General features: G+C 50.3%; 1 protein-coding gene across 1 annotated transcript in view; it reads right to left on the reverse strand.

Moving 5' to 3' along the window:
- Nucleotides 1-2,984: 2,984 nt before the first annotated feature.
- The window catches only part of RNF43 (ring finger protein 43), a 109,018-nt gene continuing 86,824 nt past the window's right edge, over nucleotides 2,985-25,178 (reverse strand). The window contains exons 3-10 of the mRNA XM_077836951.1: nucleotides 24,891-24,965; nucleotides 20,837-20,968; nucleotides 20,328-20,429; nucleotides 18,626-18,628; nucleotides 15,836-15,991; nucleotides 14,304-14,406; nucleotides 12,329-13,401; nucleotides 2,985-3,044 (exon numbers count right to left, since the gene is read on the reverse strand). Of these exons, the coding sequence (XP_077693077.1) occupies nucleotides 2,985-3,044; nucleotides 12,329-13,401; nucleotides 14,304-14,406; nucleotides 15,836-15,991; nucleotides 18,626-18,628; nucleotides 20,328-20,429; nucleotides 20,837-20,968; nucleotides 24,891-24,965 (1,704 nt within the window). The remainder of the gene's footprint in view (nucleotides 3,045-12,328; nucleotides 13,402-14,303; nucleotides 14,407-15,835; nucleotides 15,992-18,625; nucleotides 18,629-20,327; nucleotides 20,430-20,836; nucleotides 20,969-24,890; nucleotides 24,966-25,178) is intronic.

The following is a 25,178-nucleotide window of genomic DNA, read 5'->3' on the forward strand; positions in this document are numbered from 1 at the left end:
CTATTACCAAGCGGTCCAGCTATATTTACCTTTTGGACCAGATCCTATGCTGCACTTAGGATTAAATCAAGAATTGCCTGTCCTCTTGTGGGTTCCAGGCCTAGCTGCTCCAAGAAGCAGTTATTTAAGGTGTCAAGAAATCATGGTATCATGAAATTTAAGGTATCATGGATCTCAGTTTGTCAGATGGGTATTTTCACAAGTTACTGCAAAATGTGAATATACCACATCCTCCACATAACAGCATACATGGTAGAAGGACAAGGACGATTCTGCTGACACAGCCATTGTTTCCTATGAGCAACTAGGGAGCAGTTGCCCTCAAGGGATGGCCCAGGTGCTTCAGTGTAACCACTCGCTAAGGCAATGGAAGGGTTCTCCCATTGGCGAAGGGACTCCTCTTGCCCAAGAGGCAGTAGCTAGGTGGAAACAGAAGAATTATCCCATTGACCTAACGCTGTCTTCACCAGAGGTTAGGTTGGCTTAACTACGTTGCTCAGGGTTCGTAACACCCCTGAGAGACATAGATATGCCAATGTAGTGTAGACAGTGTAGACCAGCTCTAACGGAGCAAGGCCCCAAACCCATTGAAAATTGGGCATCCTAACTTTTAGGCTCATTTGGAAATCCCAGTCTACAGCCTGATCTATCCTACAAAGTTGGAGCAACTTACATCAATTTCTTTCGCAATCGGATCTACATTTGTCTCCCCCAATGTAAGCACCCTGTTTCTTTAATGCAATATCACCACCTCCTCAGACAATGCAGAGCCAAAGTCTACCTACTTCCGTTGACAAAGTGCTAGTGTAGACACTGTACTACCTGTGTTGATCCTAACAGTGCTCCACTAGCTGTCCCACAATGCTCCTGTCCCCACAAGAGTGGTCACTATAGTCACAATTTTGCACTCCACTGCCCAGGGACCACAGATACCAGAACCCCACCTTTCCCCTTTAAAAACCTCAGCATGTTTTGAAATGCCTTTTTCTGGTTACCTGCCTTGGAAAGCATACCTACTAACCCACATTTGTAAGCATCTCACCATGCCAGCTTGGCACAGACAGAGCTATACCTAGACATGCTCTTGCCTACAAGTCCTGGATCTCCTTGGCCTGTGGGGAGAAGAGGCTGTGTAAGCCAGTTCAGGAACAGCGAAAGGAATCTAGACATCTATATGCACATTGCACAGGGGATGCCATACTTGGCACAAAAGGAACAAGCAGCAGTGCCAGGTGAAAGCCAAGAAACTTCAGCAGAGATATCAGAAAGCACGGAAGGGCAACAACAAATCTGGGGCCACTCTGCAGACCTGCTGCTTCTACAATGAATGGCATGCCATACTTGGCAGGGACCCTACCAGCACCCTGAATGTGATTATGGATGCATTGTTACAACTGGGCGCAGAAACACCTTCAATGCCCAGTGAGGAGGAGGCGGTAGGGGGCACAAAGGCGGATGCAAACCAGACTGCAAGCAAGGAGCTGTTCAAAACTCTGCCGAAATCAAGCCAATCCCACCAGGCAAGAACAGAGGAGTCAGTTGAGGAAGGGGAAGGGAACTTAGCTGAGTGTATGACGTGCGCAACCCTGCATATCGATGGCAGTAGAAGGGACTCGGTCCAGGTGACGCCATTTCAAATCCAGGGTGAACCCATGATCTTCCTCAAGGACAGGCAAGCATACCAACATCTCGGCACACCCACAGGTGTCTGTATCCAGAAGATACCTGAGGATACCATCGTGGAGATCCTACAAGACGTGGCCAGGATCGACTCCTCCCTACTGGCACCATGGCAGAAGATCAACGCCTTGAACACCTTCCTGATCCCCCATATCTCATTTGTCCTGAGGGGATCAGCCATGCCGAAGGTACCTCTGAACAAGGCAGACAACACCATCAGGCAGCTAGTGAAGAAGTGGATGTTTCTTCCCCAGAGAGCCAGCAATGAATTGGTGTACATCTCACACAGGCAGGGCGGTGCCAAGGTCCCTCAAATGGGTGCTCTATGCAACGCTGAAGTGATCACTCATGTCTTCTGCCTTCTGACATGCCTGGACGCCATGGTGAGGAACATTGCAGAAAGTGCCATGCAGGATGTCACCAAGAGGCGAATCACCAGGACCCCCTCCAACTCCAGCCACCTACCTGAGCGGCTCCCTGGAAGGTGAATTTGGAAGAGAGGGGGAAGACTTCGCTTCGCTCTGGACTCATGCCCACAATGGTACATGGAAACTGGAAAAGCGTATCGGCTGCCGCTAGACATGGTGCGAGGAATGCCAGGAATGCCACAGGTGAAGAACACGGACCGCACAATCATCACTTTGAGAGCCAGAACCATGCTGGAGAGGACCCTGAAGGATGCCATCTGCTGCCAGTATGTGGAAAACCTGAAGCGGAAGTTGGATCAGGGCAAGGCATTTGAGGTGATGTGCTAGTGGGACGCCAGCAACCAATTCCAATTCCTTCACCCTATTTGCCGACTGGAGGTTCATCCACTGGGCCTTACACAACTGCATTCCACTGAACGGAGCCATCCGCCATGGGAATCGGGACAAGCAATGCAAGAAGCGCGGCTATGCCAACGAGACACTACCCCATGTCCCGTGTACTGCAAGCCCCATTCCAGAGCCTGGCAGCTGCGACATAATGCCATCCACGATTGCCTGGTCAGAGCCATCCCGTCACCCGTAGGGAAGGTTGCTGTGAATGCCGCCAACCCCGGAACCGACAGCCAACTGCGACCGGACATCATCATCACCAACGAGGACTGGAAGAAGATCATCATAGTGGATGTCACAGTGCCCTTTGAGGACCCCGGCCTTCCATGATACCCGAGCTCAAAAAGTGGAGAAATACGCCCCTCTGGCTGACATCTTGAGAGCTAGGGATTACCAGGTTCAGACACACATGCTGATCGTCAGATCCTTGGGCGCATGGAATCCCAGTAATCAGTGAGTGTTGAGAGAATGAGGAATCGGTCAGCGCTATGCTCGGCTGATGCGGCAACTCATGGTGTCGGACACCATCGGATGGTTGAGGGACATCTAACATAAAACACATCACTGGACATCGGCAATACCAGAGGGATGTGCTAGAGTTCCGCTGAGAAGCACAGTAAGGAAAGTAACTGAAATACTTCCTTGATATATTGTATTTTCTAAATGGACAACCAACCTAATTCTCAGTTACTGAGGGACAATCTTCACTCATTGATAAATTTTGCTTCCCACAACCACATCTCTGTACAGCTTTTCATGAGTGATGTATCCAAATACTTGGATGCTAATATCTAAACTGTATTCTTAAATGTATTCACCTAAATCTGGGTTATTGCTGATTATGCACTATATGTATCTTATGACTTCTAAAAACAAACTTTGTATTTGTGGATAATCTAAGCACTATACCCAGATGTACAGACACTCCTTTCCCAACCTGTGTACTATATAATTTTAACATTAGCTTTAATAAAAAATGTAAATCTATTCCGCACAGGCATGTTTGTTTCCCTATTCATTGTCCAAAACCTCACCTCCCTTTCCCTGCCCTTCTTCCCCATTTTAAAGTGGTGCCCACCCCATCCACATGTTTAGAGAGCAAAGAGAGACTTTGGATTCCTCACTTTACTTTTAAAACCAGCACTGGGAATCCAATTCAGGTTAATGCTTTGGAATTAATATCTAGTACATAGAATCATCGAATTGCCACTTTAATCAACTACTGCATGTTAGGTAATAAATTCAAATGGATTAGTGCAGCAGGCCAAATTCCACAGGCCACACAGATCAGGGTCCTGTGCTCGGTTAGTGGTAGAAGAAAGGTAGAGGTGGTGTTCACTTTGGCTGACTGGGCTAGCAGGGGACCACAGTTCTCCTCATGCTCAGTACTTTGTTTGAACAGGGATGTCCCTTTTATCCACTTGAACAACCTCAGTGAAACTTTCATGGAGAGACTATGCAATCCTCTCTGGAAGATTTCTAGGGATGGTAGCCTTGTTTCTTCCCCGGGATAGGAGACATCCCCATGCCACTCTGTAATGCATTCGGCTGGCAACAGAGCAATAAACAGGATAGTGGTATATGAGCCAGTGCAGCCTTGGGATGCCAGTAGCAGCTGTGTTCTCTGGGCCTTTGTCATCCTCAGGAGCAAGAGATATCAGCTCAAACCAACCTGCACAGTCCCTATTCTCATACCCCAGGGACACCCAGTATCTAAACCTCCCAAGCAACAGTCTGTCCAAAGACCCCCTCCACAGCAGCCTTTCCAATCCATGGCAACTCCATGGCATTGCTCCATATAGCCCCAAACATAACAGGTGGCAGCACAGAGTGAATCCATACTCCAGGCACGCCATGCAAGCCGGAACTAGGAGAATCATGACTATACCAACACTGACCTGTGACAACTGTAGGATCAGCCAACAAGAACCATGCAGTACGTGTGTTTACCACGAATGAAACATTGTAAAATGTTTTTAATAATGTGACAAAGTTCTGTCCTTGTCTCTGTGGGTCCCGCATTTCCTGGCGGATTTTGCTAGCCTCAGAGGCTCTCTGTGACCCTCCATGTAACCCTTCTCTCTCTAGAGACAAGGGTCACAGTCTACTGAGCCATTTTCATCATAAGCCAGCAAGGGAGGTGAGGAGAAGCTATCCTCCCTTGCACAGTCTCTGTTGTCTCCTAGTCTCAGTGATTAATCAGGGGGGAGGGGGCAAAGGGGGGAGCCTGGGCCCACCCTCTACTCCCGGCTCCAGCCCAGGGACCCTAATAGTATCAGCTATGGTAGCTGACCTTTTAGAAACATGACACGTACAATTTTCTGGGCTACAGCAGCCCCACAGCAGCCCCCACTTCCTCAAGCTCCACTTCACCCTTACCTCAGGGCCTCCTTTCTTGTGCCTGATATGGTGTGTACTGCTCAGTCTCTCCAACAGCACAACTTCCTCCCACAGCTCCTGACATGCACACCCACCTGACTAACTGGGAAGCTTTTAACTAGTTTCAGCCATCCCCTGATTGGCTTCAGGTGTCCCAATCAACCTAGTGTTCTCCCTGCCTTCTGGAAAGTTCTTAATTAGCCGCAGGTGTCTTAACTGACCTGGAGCAGCTGCCATTTAACTTATCCTGGTACCAGGGATTTGTTTAGCCTGGAGCTAATATATCTATCTCCCACTACTTTTCTATAGCCATCTGGCCTTGCCCCGTCACAATATGTAAATGTGTATGTTTATTATTTTACTCAGCTTTTATAAATATAGGTCACCCTCTTAACAGTACTGCTTCAATGTTTCTAACTTGTTTATTTGCACTTTAGCTTTGTTTTCTGTTTATTTGCCCCCAATAAAGTTTTATTTTCTGAAACTCAGAGTCCATGTTTTATACCAGCTTACACCAAGCAGACATGCCACATTACAGAATTCACAACGGGAGTCAAGATCCCACCCATATTTAAGGTCTATACACACGAAGGCACAACATTTCCCAAAAGCATCACACAACATTGCTATGGCTGACAGTTATAAAGTTCTTTTAAGGCCTCCCTCAACCTTATGGCTCCACAGTTGGCTTTTCTAATAGTCCTTGTGTCTGGCTGTTCAAATTCAGCAGACAGCTGGTCCGCCTCATGCCGCCCTGCCAGGAGCCTTTACCTCATGATGATATTATATAATGCACAGCATGCTGCAACAATAATAGGAATGCTGAGATCCAATCTAAGCATTAAACATCACCAGTGAGTTTGGAGTCTCCCAAATGCATATCCAACGGTCATCCTGCACCTGCTCAGCCAGGAGTCGAATCTTTCCTTGGTTCTGTCGAGGTGGAAAGTGTAAAGTTTCATGAGTCAGGGGAGCAAGGGATATGCTTGGTCCTGCAGAATCACTATGTGTCTTTCAACATTGCTAGTGCAACTGAATCAGTTGAGGAAGAATGTCCCTGCTTGCAACTTTCTGAACAGTCCTGTGTTCTTCAAGTGTCAGGCACCTTCCCTGACTAGCCCACGTGAACATCAGTGAAGCATTCCTGGTGATCCACCAACACTTGTGTAACCATGCAAAAGTAGCCTTTTCCGTGTACATATTCACTGGCCAGGTGGGATGGTGCCCGAATATGGATGTGTGTGCTGACTGTCATCCCACCATAGTTTAGAAACACCATTGCTGCAAATTTATCTACTTACTATTTCCTGCACATTGCCGAGAGTCACAGGCCTGCATAGCAGGAGACAGTTAATGACCTTGCACATTTGGATGACAACAGCCCCCACAGTGGATAGTCCAAATCTGAACTGATTGCCCACTGCAGAATAGCAATCTGGCATTGTAAGCTTCCCGAGCACCACCGCCACTTGCTGTTGCATAGTCACTGCCAGGGCCGGATTAACCTTTTGTGGGCCCTGGCACCAACCATTTTTGTGGGCCCCCATGTCGTCATTGTGGGCTCCGAGTGTGGGCCTGGTGCGGCAGGGCCATTGGTGCCCTAGTGTACCTGGTACTGAATCTCAGAGACATTTTTCATTTTGATCACACACCTCTGCATGACTATCTGCATTGCCATGCCCAGATCGCTCAGCCCCCAGTTCTTCTCATTGAGCTGTATGTGCATGTGGATTAACCAGTGTCCACAGTGAGCAGAACTTTCATAATGATCTGGGGAAACTCCCCACAGATTTATCTCCTTCCTCATTCAAACCTTCTATAGCCATGTCTCCAGTACCACCTTATGTCACCAGTCACTGTATGTTGTTCTGGCCTCAGCTCAATAAAGTTTCACAGCCAGCAGATACCCGATCAATTCTGACAAATGCCTCCCTCAGCACCCATCCTGCCATTTGAGCAAGCCGCTTGCAAACACCATTTCCCCAAAGTGAGGACTTAGCCTTTGGGAAGCTGAAGACACCAGCCTTTCTCCTGCTCTCGTCTTGGTCACCACCACCTCTCCCCATGCTTGTTTCTCTTCTACCTTGGATGTGCTCAGTGGTGAGCTGGAGCCGGTTCGCGGGAGCCAGTTGTTAAATTTAGAAGCCCTTTTAGCGGGACAACCGGTTCTAAAAGGGCTTCTAAATTTAACAACCGGCCAAAAGTGGCGCCTTAGGCACTGACTCCGTGGGTGCTCCAGCCCCGGAGCACCCACAGAGAAAATTTGGTGGGTGCAGAGCACCCACCGGCAGCTCCCCACCCCGCGCCTGGCCCCAGCTCATCTCCACTCGGCCTCCGCCCCTGAACGCGCCGCCCCACCCTGCTTCTCTGCCCCCTCCCCTCCCCCGGCTTCCCGCGAATCAGCTGTTCACGCGGGAAGCTGGGGAGGGCTGAGAAGCAGGCAGCAGCTTCGTGCTCAGGCCCAGGGAGGCGGAGGCGAGCTGGGGCGGGGAGCAATTCCCCTGCGCATCCCCCGGGTTACCTGCTGTTGCGCGGGTGGCCCTCCTCGTGCCCCTCCAACCCCAGCCCACCTCCGCTCCGCCTCCGCCCCTGAACGTGCCGCCCCGCTCTGCTTCTCTGCCCCCCCGCAGCTTCCTGCGAATCAGCTGTTCACGCGGGAAGCCGGGGAGGGCTGAGAAGCAAGTGGCGGCTTTGCGCTCAGGCCCAAGGAGGCGGAGGTGAGCTGGGGTGGGGGGGGGCATGAGAAGGGCCACCCGCACCGCAGCAGGTAACCCGGGGGGCGCGTAGGGGAATCGCTCCCTGCCCCAGCTCACCTCTGCCTCCCTGGACCTGAGCGCGAAGCCGCCGCCTGCTTCTCAGCCCTCCCTGGCTTCCCGCGTGAACTGCTGATTCGCAGGAAGCCGAGGTGCGGGGGGGAGAAGCAGAGCGGGGCGGCGCGTTCAGGGGAGGAGGCGGAGGCGGAGCGGAGGTGAGGTGAGCTGGGGCCAGGCGGGGAGCTGTCAGTGGGGGCTCTGCACCCACTAAATTTTCCCTGTGGGGGCTCCAGCCCCAGAGCACCCAGGGAGTTGGTGCTTAAGGCGCCACTTTTGATGTGATCAGTGAGGGGAGCGGCCACTCCCCCTGCTCCCACCCTAGCTATGCTACCCTGCCCCTAGGAGCCAGAGGGTGCTGCTGGATGCTTCCCGGGAGCTGCCCCAGGTAAGCACCGCCGGGACTCCCCACCTCGCCCCTCCGGCAGGTCCCTCTGGCTATTAGGGGTGGGGTGGGCACACACTACGGTGGCCCACGAGACCCTCCTGCCCGGTTCTGGGGACAGTCAGGGGACAGGGGATGGGGGTAGATGGGGCTGGGATCCTGGGGGGCAGGGATGGGTGGTTAGGGACTATTTAGAAAAGCTGGACGTGCACAAGTCCATGGGGCCGGATGAGTTGCATCCGAGAGTGCTAAAGGAGTTGGTGGATGTGATTGCAGAGCCACTGGCCATTATCTTTGAAAACTGGTGGTGAATGGGGGAAGTCCCGGATGACTGGAAAAAGGCTAATGTAGTGCCAATCTTTAAAAAAGGGAAGAAGGAGGATCCTGGGAACTACTGGCCAGTCAGCCTCACCTCCGTCCCCGGAAAAATCATGGAGCAGGTCCTCAAAGAATCAATCCTGAAGCACTTACATGAGAGGAAAGTGATCAGGAACAGTCAGCATGGATTCACCAAGGGAAGGTCATGCCTGACTAATCTAATCTCCTTCTATGATGAGATTACTGGTTCTGTGGATGAAGGGAAAGCAGTGGATGTATTGTTTCTTGACTTTAGCAAAGCTTTTGACACGGTCTCCCACAGTATCCTTGTCAGCAAGTTAAGGAAGTATGGGCTGGATGAATGCACTATAAGGTGGGTAGAAAGTTGGCTAGATTGTCGGGCTCAACGGGTAGTGATCAATGGCTCCGTGTCTAGTTAGCAGCCGGTGTCAAGTGGAATGCCCCAGGGGTCGGTCCTGGGGCCGGTTTTGTTTAATATCTTCATAAATGATCTGGAGGATGGTGTGGATTGCACTCTCAGCAAATTTGCGGATGATACTAAACTAGGAGGAGTGGGAGATACGCTGGAGGGCAGGGATAGGATACAGAGGGACCTAGACAAATTGGAGGATTGGGCCAAAAGAAATCTGATGAGGTTCAATAAGGATAAGTGCAGGGTCCTGCACTTAGGACGGAAGAACCCAATGTACCGCTACAAACTAGGGACCGAATGGCTAGGCAGCAGTTCTGCAGAAAAGGACATAGGGGTGACAGTGGACGAGAAGCTGGATATGAGTCAGCAGTGTGCCCTTGTTGCCAAGAAGGCCCATGGCATTTTGGGATGTATAAGTAGGGGCATAGCGAGCAGATCGAGGGATGTGATCGTTCCCCTCTATTCGGCATTGGTGAGGCATCATCTGGAGTACTGTGTCCAGTTTTGGGCCCCACACTACAAGAAGGATGTGGATAAATTGGAGAGAGTCCAGCGAAGGGCAACAAAAATGATTAGGGGACTGGAACACATGACTTATGAGGAGAGGCTGAGGGAACTGGGATTGACTGCAGAAGAGAAGAATGAGGGGGGATTTGATAGCTGCTTTCAACTACCTGAGAGGTGGTTCCAGAGAGGATGGTTCTAGACTATTCTCAGTGGTAGAAGAGGACAGGACAAGGAGTAATGGTCTCAAGTTGCAGTGGGGGAGGTTTAGGTTGGATATTAGGAAAAACTTTTTCACTAGGAGGGTGGTGAAACACTGGAATGCATTACCTAGAGAGGTGGTAGAATCTCCTACCTTAGAAGTTTTTAAGGTCAGGCTTGACAAAGCCCGGGCTGGGATGATTTAATTGGGGATTGGTCCTGCTTTGAGCAGGGGGTTGGACTAGATGACCTCCTGAGGTCCCTTCCAACCCTGATATTCTATGATTCTATGACCCCCTCATGGAGAGAGGAGGGAACCAGTTGTTAAGATTTTGGCAGCTCATCACTGGATGTGCTCCCTAGCCAGCTGGGGCTATTCTCCCCCTGCAAACCTGATCTGCTTCCTCTTTCCCTGCTTCCCTTGACATTCCTTTCCTACAGGTGACCTCTGTTCCTTGAGGTTAACTCCAGTTTCTTTATCCACTCCTAGCTTAATGGCCCCCAGTAGTCACAGAGCCACCTGCAGCTTCTCTGGCTACAGCCATGGGGCCAATTGCCAGAGGCCAGCCTTAGATAGCTGCAGCTGCTAGCAAGGGAGGGGTGGCAATTCCAAGGCTGAGCATGCTTGAACCTTGCAATGGTGGCACTAAGGGTTCTAAATCCTCAACACTGGCCCTAGGCAGCTGCAGACTCTGGAGTTAGGTGCTTCCCTCCTCTAGGCCAAGGCTTTAAGTACCTGAGATGCCCATCACTTGCAGTGGAGGCCACCAATTCCCACGCACCCCTCAGCTAGCACATAGTTGTGCAGAAAGTGCAGCCTGAATGATTTTGGAGGGCTGGAGCACTGGGAGGTTCCCATCCCTGAGCAGCAGCTCTGCAACAAGCTCTCATGGCCCTCTTCCGCTGCGGGACCAGGACCCTGTGAAAACAGTGGAGTTACCCCGTGTATAACCACTTCTGTCCAAAGCCTTTTGAAGTGAGTGGGAGTCTTTTCATTGTCTTTAATGGGCTGCATATGGAAGCAAAGGACCTCATTCTCGACTCTGGGAGCAAAGTGCATTCTATGCTGCACTGGTAACAGGAAGGTCTCACGTTACCCAGTGAATAAGCAACACCTCCTATAGCACCGAACTTTTTCTGAGAGGCCTCCTGCCCAATTACTAAATGTAAACCTGCTTCATTTACCAGGGCTAAAAATATCAGGTAGTGTGGTCACAAAAGCAAGGCCCTTCTGAATTCAGTAAAGTGCCCCAGGGGTTGATCCTGGGGCCGGTTTTGTTCAACAGCTTCATTAATGATCTGGATGATGGGATGGATTGCACCCTCAGCAAGTTCGCAGATGACACTAAGTTGGGGGGAAAAGTAGATAACCTGGAAGGTAGGCATAGGATCCAGAGTGACCTAGACAAATTGGAGGATTGGGCCAAAAGAAATCTGATGAGGTCCAACAAGGACAAGTGTCCATCATCTAGGACGGAAGAATCCCAGGCTGGGGACTGACTGGCTAAGCGGCAGTTCTGCAGAAAAGGACCTGGGGATTGCAGTGGACGAGAGGCTGGTTATGAGTCAAGAAGGCTAACAGCTTATTGGGCTCCATTAGTAAGAGCACTGCCAGCAGATTGAGGGAAGTGATTATTCCCCGCTATTCGGCACTGGTGAGGCCACATCTGGAGTATTGTGTACAGTTGTGGGCCCCCCAGTACAGAAGGGATGTGGACAAATTGGAGAGAGTCCAACAGAGGGCAACGAAATGATTAGGGGGCTGGGGCACACGACTTTTGAGGAGAGGCTGAGGGAACTGGGCTTATTGAGTCTGAAGAAGAGAAGAGTGAGGGGGGATTTGATAGCAGCCTTCCAGTACCAGAAGGGGGGTTCCAAAGAGGATGGAGCTAGGCTGTTCTCAGCGGTGGCAGATGACAGAACAAGGAGCAATGGTCTCAAGTTGCAGTGGGGGAGATGTAGGTTGGATATTAGGAAAAACTATTTCACTAGGAGTGCAGTGAAGCACTGGAATGGGTTACCTAAGGAGGTGGTGGAATCTCCATCCGTAGATGTTTTTAAGGCCCGGCTTGTCAAAGCCCTGGCTGGGAAGATTTAGTTGGGGATTGGTTCTGCTTTGAGCAGGGGTTGGACTAGATGACCTCCTGAGGTCTCTTCCAACCCTTATCTTCTATGATTCTGTGATCTAATGTCTGAACTCTGAAAATATCCATTCTCAGTTGTCAGTAGCTTGGGGCAATGCGTGGTGTATATATGCAGACATTCACACACACACACACACACACACACACAGTGTCTATATATGAACCCTTAATTGTACAATCCACTGTTCAGAGGTTTGCTAAAAGCAGAGGTGACTAACAAACTTACCCTGATTATGTTGCAGAGTTTGGCAGGGGAGGTAAAGACTCGTGTTGCCTTCTGTGGTGCCTGTCCCTGAGAAATCAACTGGATACATGGGTTTCCCCTCCCATTCTGATAGGTCCTTGTCCTGCTGCTGGGACTCCAAGTTGGAGGGCGGGACTAGGCACTTCCAAACCACCTGAGAGCCTGAGCAATAGGGCATAGGGGCTGTTGGCAACAGTGGCTGAACGTCTGGGGAGCAGCAGTAGCTAGGGGAGTGGCCATAGTGAATGTGAACATTGCAGTCTTTGTGCATGTCTGAGTCCTCTGAGAGGTGAGCCAGGGCAGGCTCCGGGCGGCACTTCCGTTTCCTTCTGGGGTGACGGCTTTGTAAGCCATGTTTCTGTAACATTGGGAAAGGCAATGGACCAGTTGTTCCAGCTTGCTTACTGGCCACCCAGCTGAAGTCAGACCCATCTGCAGAAGAGGAGAGGTGCTTTGAGTGGTCAGGTCCCTGATGCACACAGGAGGGCTGTCCTGACAGAGATGCATCCTGGGACATTGGGCTGCTTTCAAGAGGCTGTTTGCAGTGACGAGTTTTCTCAGTCCTCTTTTGTGTCCGAGCACTGTGCACGGCCCCCGAAAACCAGGGCTTATGCTGGCTGGGTTCCTGGCCTGATCTCCCAGACGGACACTCTGGGTCCTTCCTGTAGTGATGGTGCCTGTGGTGGTGATAATGGACATGAGTCAGTATCTGACTCTTGGCTAACGCAGAGCTGCCGGTCTCCTTCAAGTCCAAAGACCTTAGCCTTGGCTCCCCTGGAGACTGCAGCTGCTCCTGGTCATTGTCAGTGGAGCTACAGTACACCCAGGGGTCGTAGTCACTGCTCAGGGAGCTGCGGAAAGTGGAGCAGCTACCATGGATGCCCTGAAGGCTGACGTCTGTGCAATTCAACATAGAATCACTGGAGGAGCCATGACAGGGTCCGGAGCTGGAGTCACTGCCTGGACCATCAGCCAGGTACCCACTGTGCAATGTGAGATAGCTCTCCCCTGAGCCACTGCTGTTCTGCTGCCTCCCATGACTGGTTCCCCGACGAAGAGGGGCAGCATGGTGCTGTCTTGGTACTACCGCCGTCCTGAATCCCAGGCAACGGGCCTGGTGCTGAAGTGGGCAGGTCCTGTGAGAAGATGGCATCTGCCCACATGCTGGAGATTTTCGGTGCTGCTCATTCCCTAGGCCTTGGGCTAGAGAGGGCTGATGGCTGCATGTGGCCATGGAGCCCACTGGCCTGTATGGCATATAGTGCATGGTGGTTAAATCCAACTGGGAGAGCTCTGGGGAATGGAAGAAGGGGTTGCCATGGGGGAGCTGCGAAGCAAAGTTTCTGAGCCGCCTCTGGGGGTGGGCCTCTGGGAGGCGATACAGGGCGTGTCCTGGGTGTTGCCGGAAGAGGTGAAGCCGCTGCCCGGGTTCCAGATCCTGGGGATTCTGCCTCAAATGCGCAGGCTGGGCAAAGGCAGCCCCCTCTAGAGAGACAGAAAGGGCATATCCACTACACGTCTGCATCCCATCCCACAGTTACCTGGCAACCCCTCCCCAGAACCCCGCCCAGACACCCAACGCCTGGCAACCCCTCCCCAGGGTAGCACCCCACGCACCCAGTGCCTGGCAACCCGTCCCCAGAACCCCTCCCACTCTCCCACCTGCCCTGACCCACCTCTCTTCTGTGCCTGATACCCAAATATTCCTTGTCCCTCCCAGCACAGGGGGACCCTTTTACTGCTTCCCGTACAGCCTGGTGAGCCTTCCCCTAAACCACACCCCCCCAACACCCACCCACACATACACACCACACCTTTCCTACACACACCACAAACCCCACACATATAACACCACCCCCAACACGCCACAAATCCCTTCCCTCCCACACACCCAAATATCCACACACACACACCATACCCTCCCCACACACACCCAAACACCCACCCCTGCACACACACCACACCCGCCCCTCCACACCACAACGGCCCCATGCACATAACACCCCCCCCACATAACACCCCACCACCCACCACAAACCTCCTCCCCCCACACACATCCAGACACTCCACCCCCGCACACAGCACCCACCCCCATACACACCACACCTTCCCCCGGCACACAACCCCCCTTCTCCCACACACATAACATCACACACGCTCCAGACACTCACCTACACACACACCAGACCCTCCCCGCCACAAAGACAGCACAAATACCCATCCTCCCACATCAAACCCACCCATACACCACAAACACCCTTTCCCCCACACCACACCCATACCACAAACACCCCCCCCCCACATACCACACTCCCCTCCCCCCACCCACACACACTCCTGCTGGGAGGTGCTTTTGATGGGCCATTTGGCCCCTGCTGGAGCCCTACCAATGATATTGAACATGCAGAGCGGGCAGGTGTGGTGCTGCTGTAGCCAGGGGTCAACACACTCTCTGTGGAACTCATGGGAACAGGAAATAATCCGCAGCTCCTAGACAGAGACAGAGGGGAGGTTTGAGTGGACAGAGCAAGGTCTCTGGAGGGAGCTGGATATGGGTGGGGAGGCGTCTCTCTCCCTGCCCCCTGGATCAGCCCTGATCCCGCACTCCGGGCGCTTCCCAATGCACAAAACAAGACCACCAAAGAATCTCTAATGCTGCGAGCTGGCTCTGAGCATACCAGCCCATGCCTCTGCAATGTCCAAGCTCTGGGGTCCGAGTGGGGCAACACATTGCAAAGCCCTCTGGAGGAATGCCCTGTCAGTAGCCCTCTGACACCGAGGGCTCCCAGAAAGGCCCCAGTTCTGAGTGCAACTGGTGCAGTACCCTTTGGGGAGAGGCATTGCTCAGAGAACCAGGCCTCAACCCATTAGAGCTTTCCCTATACCCCCAACTCTCTGTGCAAATGTCTTGGCAGCCAGGCCAGGCCATGGAGCTCTGGAGTCAGCTGGTCCTGGAAAGATACAACTGATTCATAGATTCCAAGGCCAGAAGGGACCATTGAGATCATCTCGTCTCACCCCTCCATAACACAGGCCAGAGACTGCCCTGCAGTAATTCCTAGAGCAGATCTTAGAGAAAAACATCCCATCTTGATATAAAAATCATCAGTGATGGAGAATCCACCACAACTCTGGGTAAGTTGTTCCAATGGTTCATTGCTCTCACTGTTAAAAATGCATGCCTAATTTCCAGTCTGAATTTGTCTAGCTTCAGCTCCCAGCCACTGAATGGTGTAAGACTTTCTCTGTTAGCGTGAAGAGCCCCATATCAAATATTTGTTCCCTGTGATCAAGTCACCCCTTAACCTTCACGGTGTTAACTGACTGCCAGCAGGGGAGCCACGCTCTGTGCCAGCGTCATGTCTGAAGGATCCCAATGGCAGCGTGTCACAGTAATCTGGTCTGGAGGGGACAAAGGCTGGGATACCTGGACAGCAGCCAGGTTCACACACCCAGCGAGAGGATCCCACTTGTCTTGACAGGTGCTGACAGGGAAAAATGCTCTTGGTGTTAGGCATCACCTGAGCATCCCGGAGCAGCCTAGGCCAGACCCCCAAAGGACCAAGGCCCAGATTCTCAAAGAGATTTAGGCACCTAATTCCTGATTTCAATGGGAGTTGGTGCCTAAATCTCTGTGAGGCTCTGGGTTTAAAGCGCTCACAGGCCCCTGCTCCCATGCTGGTACAGTAGGCAGCAATACTGAGCTTGGGCAGGCTTGCTCCAAAGCACAGGGCCAGGAAATGCCCTGCCCCACAAAGCACACTGCTCCTTTTGCCATTTACAGAGAGCCCTGAACAGCTGTGCAGCACCCCCCTCCCAACAGCACCTCTGCCCAGAGAGTTCAGAGCCGTGATTGGCCATACTCGCTATCCGGCTTCCAGCCTACGCATACAGCCGCTCCAGCGTGAGCTTGTCCTACCTGGCCCTCACTGAACTCCTCCAGACAGATAGCACAGATGGGGGCTGAGCTGCAGCTGCTGGCCGAATCCCTTAGGGCATCCTGTTGGCACCGGGCCTGGTACTTCCGGATGGCCAGCTGGCTGATCGCCTGCATGGTCTGCTGCTGCAAGGAGTCCTGGGAGAAAGGAAAAGAGTACTAGACTGAAGAAGTGGCAGAGTGAAGAGAGGACTGGCCCCTCCTGCATAGTTAGGACAGAGAGCCACATGTTCCACCAAATTGCCAGATGTGAAAGCGAGGGCTCTCCTTTCACCAGCCACACTGCACCCTGCAGCACCAGATCTCTGCACCCTACCTGGCAATAAAGGCAGCTGATACAGACAAATGGACCTGGCAGCTGTTCAAGGCAAACCGTGAGGCAGCATGACCTAGTTGTTAGAGCAGGGCACTGGCCTTCAGGAGACCTGGCTTCTATTCCCAACTCTCCCCTGATTCAGGTTGTGATCTGGGCCTAACCCTTCAAACACCCCCACTAATTCTGAGTGCCTGATGCCACGCACCCATTGTCTCTAGTTGGGCACCCAACATGAGATTGAAAATTCAGGCTTTAGCCTTTCTGAGACTCAGCCTTATAATGGGGACAATGCTACTCATCTTTGGGAAGGGGTTTGAAGTCTGCAGGTGAAAGGCCCTGTGTCAGTGAGTGTACCATTACAATTAATGTATTGATGAAAATGGGTTCTTAAAACACATAAGAATAAATACAGTGTCCACAGTTTCCACCCGCTGCAATAAAACAGTGAGGACTCTTAACCCTCACACATAAAGGCCTAAACTGATCACCTGCTGATGCAAGAAGGAATTTGCCCCATGGCAAATTAGGGGTAATCTGAGATTTTACAAACTAGGCATTGAACCCCGAACTAGAGGAGTCTGTGGTGACTTTTCTGTGAGCCAGGAAAACCGAATGATGCTTTGTCCTCCCTGTTGAGTACAAGTGTCAGGGGCTATTGGCCCCTTACTGAAATGTAGTGGTTTTTTGGTTGGCCCCCTCCAAGGGGAAAGGGGAAGGGCTGAAGAGGAGTCAGGATCCTGGGACTGACGGGTCCCTAGAGCCAATGGGGAGAGGCCAGCACTCCAAGTCAGCTAGATTGTCAGGGCGAGCAAGCCAATGAGGGAGTTGAGAGCCCAGGGCCCTTGTTCCCTGTGAGCTGGAGCTGCCAGGGCAGAGCTGAGGGAGTGCAACAGCCGAAGAGCAGAGCTAGGGAGCCAGAGCTGCAGCCCAGAGCTGGGCCAGGGAGCGTGCAGCAGCTGGAGCAGCAGCCCAGAGTCAGAGCAGCAGCCGGAGCGAAGAAGCCCCAGAGCAAGTGGTGGGGTGGGTCTCCCACGGTCACAGCAGGGTCTGGTGCATCAGTCTACGCCCTAGGGAGAGAACAAGATACAGGCCCCTTCCAAAAGTCTATCGGGAGGCCATTGAAAACTGGAGCCAGAGGGGGACATGGCCGGTTGGGAGGCCATTGAGCACCTGAGACAGAGCTGGTTCGGAGGGCACTAAGTGCCAGACCTAGAGAGGGACGTGGTCTGAGGGGAGGTCGAAGCAAAGGCACAGAATGGGTTCTGTCACACAGAGTCCATTCCCATCTGGGGGCAGTGCCATACCAGTAGCGTCAGAGCAGCAGGTCCAGGTCCAGGAAGAAGACACCAGGCTCACAAATTTGTTGCACTTTAGAGGCTGCTGCACTGAAATGTACCCAAACCAGTTCCTCACCATGGGGACACTGTGAAGGGCTCTTCAATGCCCAAAGGAACAGTTTTGGGTGCACAGATGTTTAAGTGAATTGCAGGGATTACAGGTTAAAAGGGTAACACGTGAGGTAGGTGTGTCCTGGACTAGGCAACTTAGAGTTGCCCATGGAGAGACTGAGGTAAACACCCAGAAACCCCTTGTCTCAGTCTTCCCTGTGTGATGCAAGTCCTGTTCACGCAGGGCCAGGAGGGAAGTGCAGGTGGGCAGAACTGGGGTGAAGTGAATCAGGGCAGGGACTCAGATCCTTTCGTCACTCGGATCAGCCATGGTAGTGTGAACACAGAGAAACTCCCCTACTATGGTCGGACAAATGCCCTACTTACACAAGGATGATGAACAGTAAAGATTCAGACAAGTAGCTTTTGAGACGTGACTTGGAAAAAACAGGACTCCATTTGGGTGCAGGGGTCCCTCTGGGCGCACCCCAATGCAGAATTGATGATTATGGCTGTGAATATCTTAACTATGAAAAGATCATCTCACTTAGACAGCCTGGGGATGGACTATCACAAAAATCTGTGCCACAAAGCAAAAACCTGCCTGTGATGATGTAACTATAGATTATTTCATAAAACATATGTACAAGGGGCAGATTTACGGTTGCATGCAAAACTTTATTTTTAGCAGTCCCTAACTCTTGAGTGCTTGACTTTGCAATGTTCAAAACATTTTAACATAATTTTTGCATGGAATTTTCTAATTTGTTTGTTTGTTTGTTTAGAAAACTGAAAAAGTAAAGACTTCCTTCATCAGCAACTGTAATGACCTCCCACATGGGTCATCAGGGGATTTTGAACTCAGAAACTCCAGATCCGTAGCTCAGCACACTACTTTCCCATTTGACTTAAAAGGGTTTCCAGTAGCTATGCACCAGCCACCAAAGCAGGTCACAACACACACTTTGCTTGTGGGTTACCCAACTATTCAATGAGCAGCAGTAGAACGCTAGGAAGCAGGACTCCTGATTTCTGTTGCTGGCTATGGGAGAGAAACGTGGTCTCAACTGGCTTTGTAAAGGTATGCAGGAGCAATCTCATTTTACAGATCAGCCAGCCTCACATACAACTCTACCCTGAGTGGCACTGTGATGTTGGGGCTATCACAATAAAACCTGGGCTCCATTCCTTGGTCTGTAAGTGGTGGTGGTGTGCAACACATCAGCTACCTTGTTTATAAAAGGGGCAAAGATACTTTTCTGTCTCCTAGGGTAGGGGTACAGAATGGCTATAAGTGCAAAGAATTAATGGCACTAGAATAACTAATGCCAGTTGCTGGAAGAGAAGAGACTAGCACTCATAGGGTCTTGGCTGCCTGCAGCTTCCCTTTGTAAGAAGGAGGAGAATCTGTTTTTCCCAAGCCCCATCTGGAGCACTAGCTAGGGACCTGGCACGTCTTATAGGAGATTGAGTGGGGCATGGCGCAGGCTCAGTGCAGGTAGAACATTCTGAATATGGTTGCAAAAATTTTAACATTGCTTTTATGGAAAACAGCTGCACCGTTCCCACTCCAACTTTCACACAGAGCCCAGACATGAGAATTTCTGCCTGAGGTGACTGTTGAGCTAGCCCTGAAGCTAGGCATCGCTGCTGCTCCACTTGCAGTAATCAAATAATACCTCAAATCTCCACTCCTCTGGGACTTACCTTTCTGGGGACTGAGCTTTCCCTTCGTTTGCTTATCTTTGCTGCTCTGTGTCATTTCACTAGAAGACAGGGAAGCTTATCTTTCTATTGAGTCGGAAAAAACTGGTTCTGTCAGAAATGGAGAAGTGCTGAATCTCAGGGCAAGAGCATGCAGTGTTCTTTGTTCTTTCCATTTTCTAGTGGATTACATGAAAATGTAGCTGTTTTAATCTGAACTGTGGTCTTGGCCAAGAAAGTGACTCAGGACTTTGGGTGCCCAAGCTCAGATGCCTTAAACAGGCCTGGGTTACAGAGGTGGCTGCTTAGCCCACACTGAAATCCAGGCCCCTTTCAAGTGTCTCTAGTCACATGTCACTTGGATCTCTTGACCAACAAGGTATTCAGGAAATGGGCTCTCAGGAGTGACTTTGTTATCCTGTAGAAAAAGGAGGGTTTCCAAATTTGGAAATATTTCTGTACTTGGAAGGTCTTTATGTAATGTACTGGTTTTCCACTAAATTATTTTAACCTCTCTAATGTTAGAACAGGCCAGTGACTTCCACTGGCACCGAAGACAGGGGTTAGTTAGTGAGCTGGGGAAATCAGGGCGCTTTGCCAACATTTGTGTGTAAATGGCACCTGCTCTGGAGAGCTGGTTGGGAAGTTGCTGCAGTGCACAGGTACAGCAATGTCTGGGGTGAGCGCATATGGCACAACTGGTTCCCAAAACCCAGGGCTGGAGTGTGGCTGCACTGAATCACTGCAGGAACCCAGACTGCTCGCATCATTGGGCTGCAGGCTTGTCCCTGCAATGGGACACTCGCCTTGTGTAGATAGGTCTCCTCTTTCTCAAACACACACACACTTTCTCTCACTCTTGCCTCTGGCCCATCACACCCTTTCTTAGACTAGTTGTGTGTAGAAGGAGCCCCCATTGCTTCCCTTTTTCTTGTAGAACCGCCTGGTTCTGAGCAGTCTCCATACATTTGGATGATTGGTGCTGGTCCTGCTTTGAGCAGGGGGTTGAACTAGATGACCTCCTGAGGTCTCTTCCAACCCTAATCTATGATTCTATGATTCTTACCTGAGTCCTGTTCCAGTGACACTTGGTGCGAACAACAAAAATCAGAATGATCACGATGACAGTGCTCAGCACTGTGAGAAGAATCCACACATCATAGTCTGGCTGTTGGAGAGAGACAGAAGATCCGTTACCCTGGTGTTTGTGCCTGGTAGGAATGAGACCAGGCCAGGCTCCTGATCTCTTCATGATTGTTACCCTTCAGACATATGAGAAGTGCCCAGCCAGACCCACCCTCTTTGCTCTTCACAAGAAAAAGAAAACCGGTCTGAGGTCCTCTCTGCAAATCTCAGCCAGCCCCTCTCGGTGTCTCAGCTCACTACGCTTTGTTCTGCAGAGCAAAGGACCTTGGACTGGTACCAAATAAAGAGACAAGAGGAAGAAGGGTTCCATCTGGCTCTTGCAGAGGGCCAGGGTGTCACCTCCCATAGAAGGGAGGCTCGGCTTTGCTTCAGTGCTGAGAAGATTGACTTGGAGTGGAAAGGAGAAGGCAGGTATGACATGTTCCTCACCCATGCTGGCTGCTGTTTAACCTCAATCTTCACATGTGCTTCTCGATTCTTGTTCACAACTCCCATCAGAAGCTCAGCATCATGGCCCCGGATCAGAACCACAGGCTGACTCAGGCCCCTGGGTTTCCTCAGCTGCAAAGAAACAAGCTTGGTCATGAGATGGCCCGGAGCACAGCCTGAGACGTGGGTGTGATGGAGATTTATCAAAACTCACGATCAAATAAGGTGTGGGGGGATGAGGACTGCTGCCCAGGACAAGTGCTACAGTCGCTGCCCAGAACCCGTGACATGGTATATTTATTATTGCCACTCTGCTCCTCGGTCTGCACCAGATGGAAGCACCTCATCCCCCAACACCCTGGCTCCTGCCCACCTCTCTGCTCTTGTCTCTACTGCTCCCCTTGCTGCCCCTTTCCTGTCCTTATCCCTCCCTCAACTACAGGCACTGCTTGACCATGTTTCTTGCTTTCCTCTTTCAACCCCCTTGCCCAAAACCAATAGGCTTCACCTCAGAGAGATGATGATGCTTCATAACCCTTGCAACAAAATAATAAACACCCTGGTGTGTCTCACTGCCTTTACCCCTGCCTCCTGCATCTACATTGTCTGTCTCAGTTGTAAGCTGTTTGGTGCAGGGCCTTTGTCTTTATCTGTACCTGCTAGTAAAGTGCCTAGCACAATGCTGGACCTAAGGAATGAGTGAATGAATCAACTATGAAAATAATGGGGCCAGTGCCCATGATCAGTGCCACATTCCTTCTTGTGTACAGTGATATTGAAGCACTAATCTGGGCACAGTCTCTCTAGCCCAAATCTGAGCTTTCTCCTCAAATTCACCTACATTTGATTGGTATTATATTCTGTTTAGTCATTATTTGGCATGTGTTTTCCATACCTAACACTGCCTGCCTAACACCCATTTCAGCAAAAGCCAGGACTGCTTCCTCCCATGAAACGAATGAGGCTGGTCTCAGAATGCAATGTACTTTAATGGGTTACATCCTGACACAATGGAAGTGGGAGAGCGTCTCGTGTTCTTCTCACTTCTCTTGTACCCAACAGTGACATTATTTTATACTCACTTCCTGTGAATCTAGCACCACAGGAAGTGGAGCCTACTCATACCTGTAGCCTGCATTTCTCATTCTGCTTAGCCCAGTGACATTTTGACTATAGGCCAAACACTAGCAAGCAGCATTGACCACCCACTTACACAACAATAACAGCTACTCCACACAGGTCTGAGACTTGCTTCATTCCATTATTCTGTCACATGGGGTGGGAGGAAGCAGTTCCCTTTGTGCGAGACCACAGACGCATCGACTTTAAGGTCAGAAGGGACCATTATGATCGTCTAGTCTGACCTCCTGCACAACGCAGGCCACAGAATCTCACCCACCCACTCCTGTAACAAACCCCTGACCTATGTCTGAGCTATTGAAGTCCTCAAATCATGATTTAAAGACTTCGAGATGCAGTGAATTCTCCAGCAAATGACCCCATGCCCCATGCTGCAGAGGAAGGTGGAAAACCCCCAGGGCCTCTTCCAATCTGCCCTGGAGGAAAATTCCTTCCCGACCCCAAAATTGGCAATCCACTAAACCCTGAGCATGTGGGCAAGACTCAGCAGCCAGACACCCAGGAAAGAATTCTCTGTAGTAACTCAGATCCCACCCCATCTAACATCCCATCACAAGCCATTGGGCATATTTACCGCGAATAGTCAAAGATCAATTAATTGCCAAAATTAGGCTATCCCATCATCCCATCCCTTCCATAAACTTATCAAGCTTAGTCTTGAAGCCAGATATGTCTTTTGCCTCCACTGCTATACTTGACGGCTGTGCCAGAACTTCACTCCTCTGATGGTTAGAAACCTTCGTCTAATTTCAAGTCTAAACTTCCTGGTGGCCAGTTTATATCCATTTGTTCTTGCGTCCACATTGGTACTGAGCTTAAATAATTCCTCTCCCTCTCCGGTATTTATCCCTCTGATATATTTATAGAGAGCAATCATATCTCCCCTCAGCCTTCTTTTGGTTAGGCTAAACAAGCCAAGCTCTTTGAGTCTCCTTTCATGAGACAGGTTTTGCATTCCTCGGATCATCCTAGTAGCCCTTCTCTGTACCTGTTCCAGTTTGAATTCATCCTCCTTAAACATGGGAGACCAGAACTGCACACAATATTCCAGCTGAGGTCTCACCAGTGCCGTGTATAATGGTACTAACACCTCCTTATCTCTACTGGAAATACCTCGCCTGATGCATCCCAAGACCACATTAGCTTTTTTCACAGCCATATCACATTGGCAGCTCATAGTCATCCTGTGGTCAACCAATACTCCAAGGTCCTTCTCCTCCGTTACTTCCAAGTGATGCGTTCCCAGTTTATAACAGAAATTCCTGTTATTAATCCCTAAATGCATGACCTTGCACTTTTCACTATTAAATTTCATCCTATTACTATTACTCCAGTTTACAAGGTCATCCAGATCTTCCTGTATGATATCCCAGTCCTTCTCTTTATTGGAAATACCTCCCAGCTGTGTCTCATCCACAAACTTTATTAGCACATTCCCTCTTTTTGTGCCAAGCTCAGTAATAAAAAGATTAAATAAGATTGGTCCCCAAACCGATCCCTGAGGAACTCCACTAGTAACCGCCTTCCAGTCTGACAGTTCACCTTTCAGTATGACCCGCTGTAGTCTCCCCTTTAACCAGTTCCTTATCCACCTTTCAATTTTCATATTGACCCCCATCTTTTCCAATTTAACTAATAATTCCCCATGTGGCACCGTATCAAATGCCTTACTGAAATCTAGGTAAATTAGATCCACTGCATTTCCTTTGTCTAAAAAATCTGTTACCTTCTCAAAGAAGGAGATCAGGTTGGTTTGGCACGATCTACCTTTTATAAAACCATGTTGTATTTTGTCCTAGTTACCATGGACCTCAATGTCCTTAACTACTTTCTCCTTCAAAATATTTTCCAAGACCTTGCATAATACAGATGTTAAACTAATAGGCCTGTAGTTACCCGGATCACTTTTTTTTCCTTTCTTAAAAATAGGAACTATGTTAGCAATTCTCCAGTTTATCACCAACACAGTTTATCACCGGTAGAGAAAAGAGCTGTCGAACTTTGAGCTCTTCGTCTCACAGCTGGAGTTCAGAAGTCTACTTGGATGAATTCTGAAGAGCAGCAATCTTTCCTGAGACTGGATTGTCCCACACCCTCCCACCATCCTTCACCAACAGCTTTCTCCAGATGTCTCCCTACCAACCATGCTCTTTCTCTAAATACCTGATGTACCTCCTTGTGCCCTGACTCTCTCTAGGGACCAGATGTCCCCCCTCATTTGTCCTTAGGGCAGTGGTGTCCAATAGAAATTCGATGCTAGCCACACTGCTAGCCACACTTGTGGTTTTGAATTTTTCTTATTAGCCACATTATAAAAAAGCCACATTAAGCCACATTATAAAAAAGCCACATGCATTAGCCACAGTTCAATAGCCTATTAGCCACATGTGGCTAGTGGTGAATGTATTGGACACCGCTGCCTTAGGAAATAGATGTTCCTCAGTGACCCTGTGTAAAGTCAGTGTTCTAGATGTTTTACCAGTTGTGATAGTCTATGTGGTTCCCTCATGGGTAATGGTTCAGCTGCTAGCGTTAGGACTCTGGAGGGACTGCCCTTGGCAAACTCAATGCCTGAACAGTAACGGATTTGGCTGCACAAAGCGGGTATTATGGGCATAAATGCCTGCTTGAACATCTAGTTGTGTGATGTAGCTACCCCATTAGGGAAAGCCTTTGTGCAAACTGAGCTCTCTGTGTTTTGGATGAGCTGGGGAAAGGTCTTTGTTCTATGGTAGGTGTACTGAATGGAGGAGCCAATCTGCACTATCACCCCTTGCCTCAACCCCAGCTCTGTCCCTCCATTTCTACAGTTCCTGGCTCGTATGGAGAAGGGGGAGCGTGGACCAGAGCTATGTGTATTTCAGGACAGGATGGTACCACTGAAGTTTTCCTGAAGGTATCAATAGGGTTGTACCTGGTCAGCAGCGCTTTCATCATCCGTGATGTCGAAGAGGATGGCACGAGCCCCCCGCTCCCCTGCTAGCTTCGCCTGTCCAAAAAAACAGACCAAAGAACTTGATTGGATACTTCATGCTGCACTTATGTGTTTTGCAAGGCTCACTAGTGTAGCAGCAAACGCACAAGATCCAGAGCTTAGAAGCTGGAGTCAGCAAAGTCTAGCTAGAAACAAGACATGATATTTTAACAATGAAGCAATGACCCGTTGGAGTAGCTTCCCAGGCATGGAGGAGTCTCCATCACT

This window comes from Eretmochelys imbricata, chromosome 17 (genome assembly GCF_965152235.1).
Source record: "Eretmochelys imbricata isolate rEreImb1 chromosome 17, rEreImb1.hap1, whole genome shotgun sequence".
NCBI lineage: Eukaryota > Metazoa > Chordata > Testudines > Cheloniidae > Eretmochelys > Eretmochelys imbricata.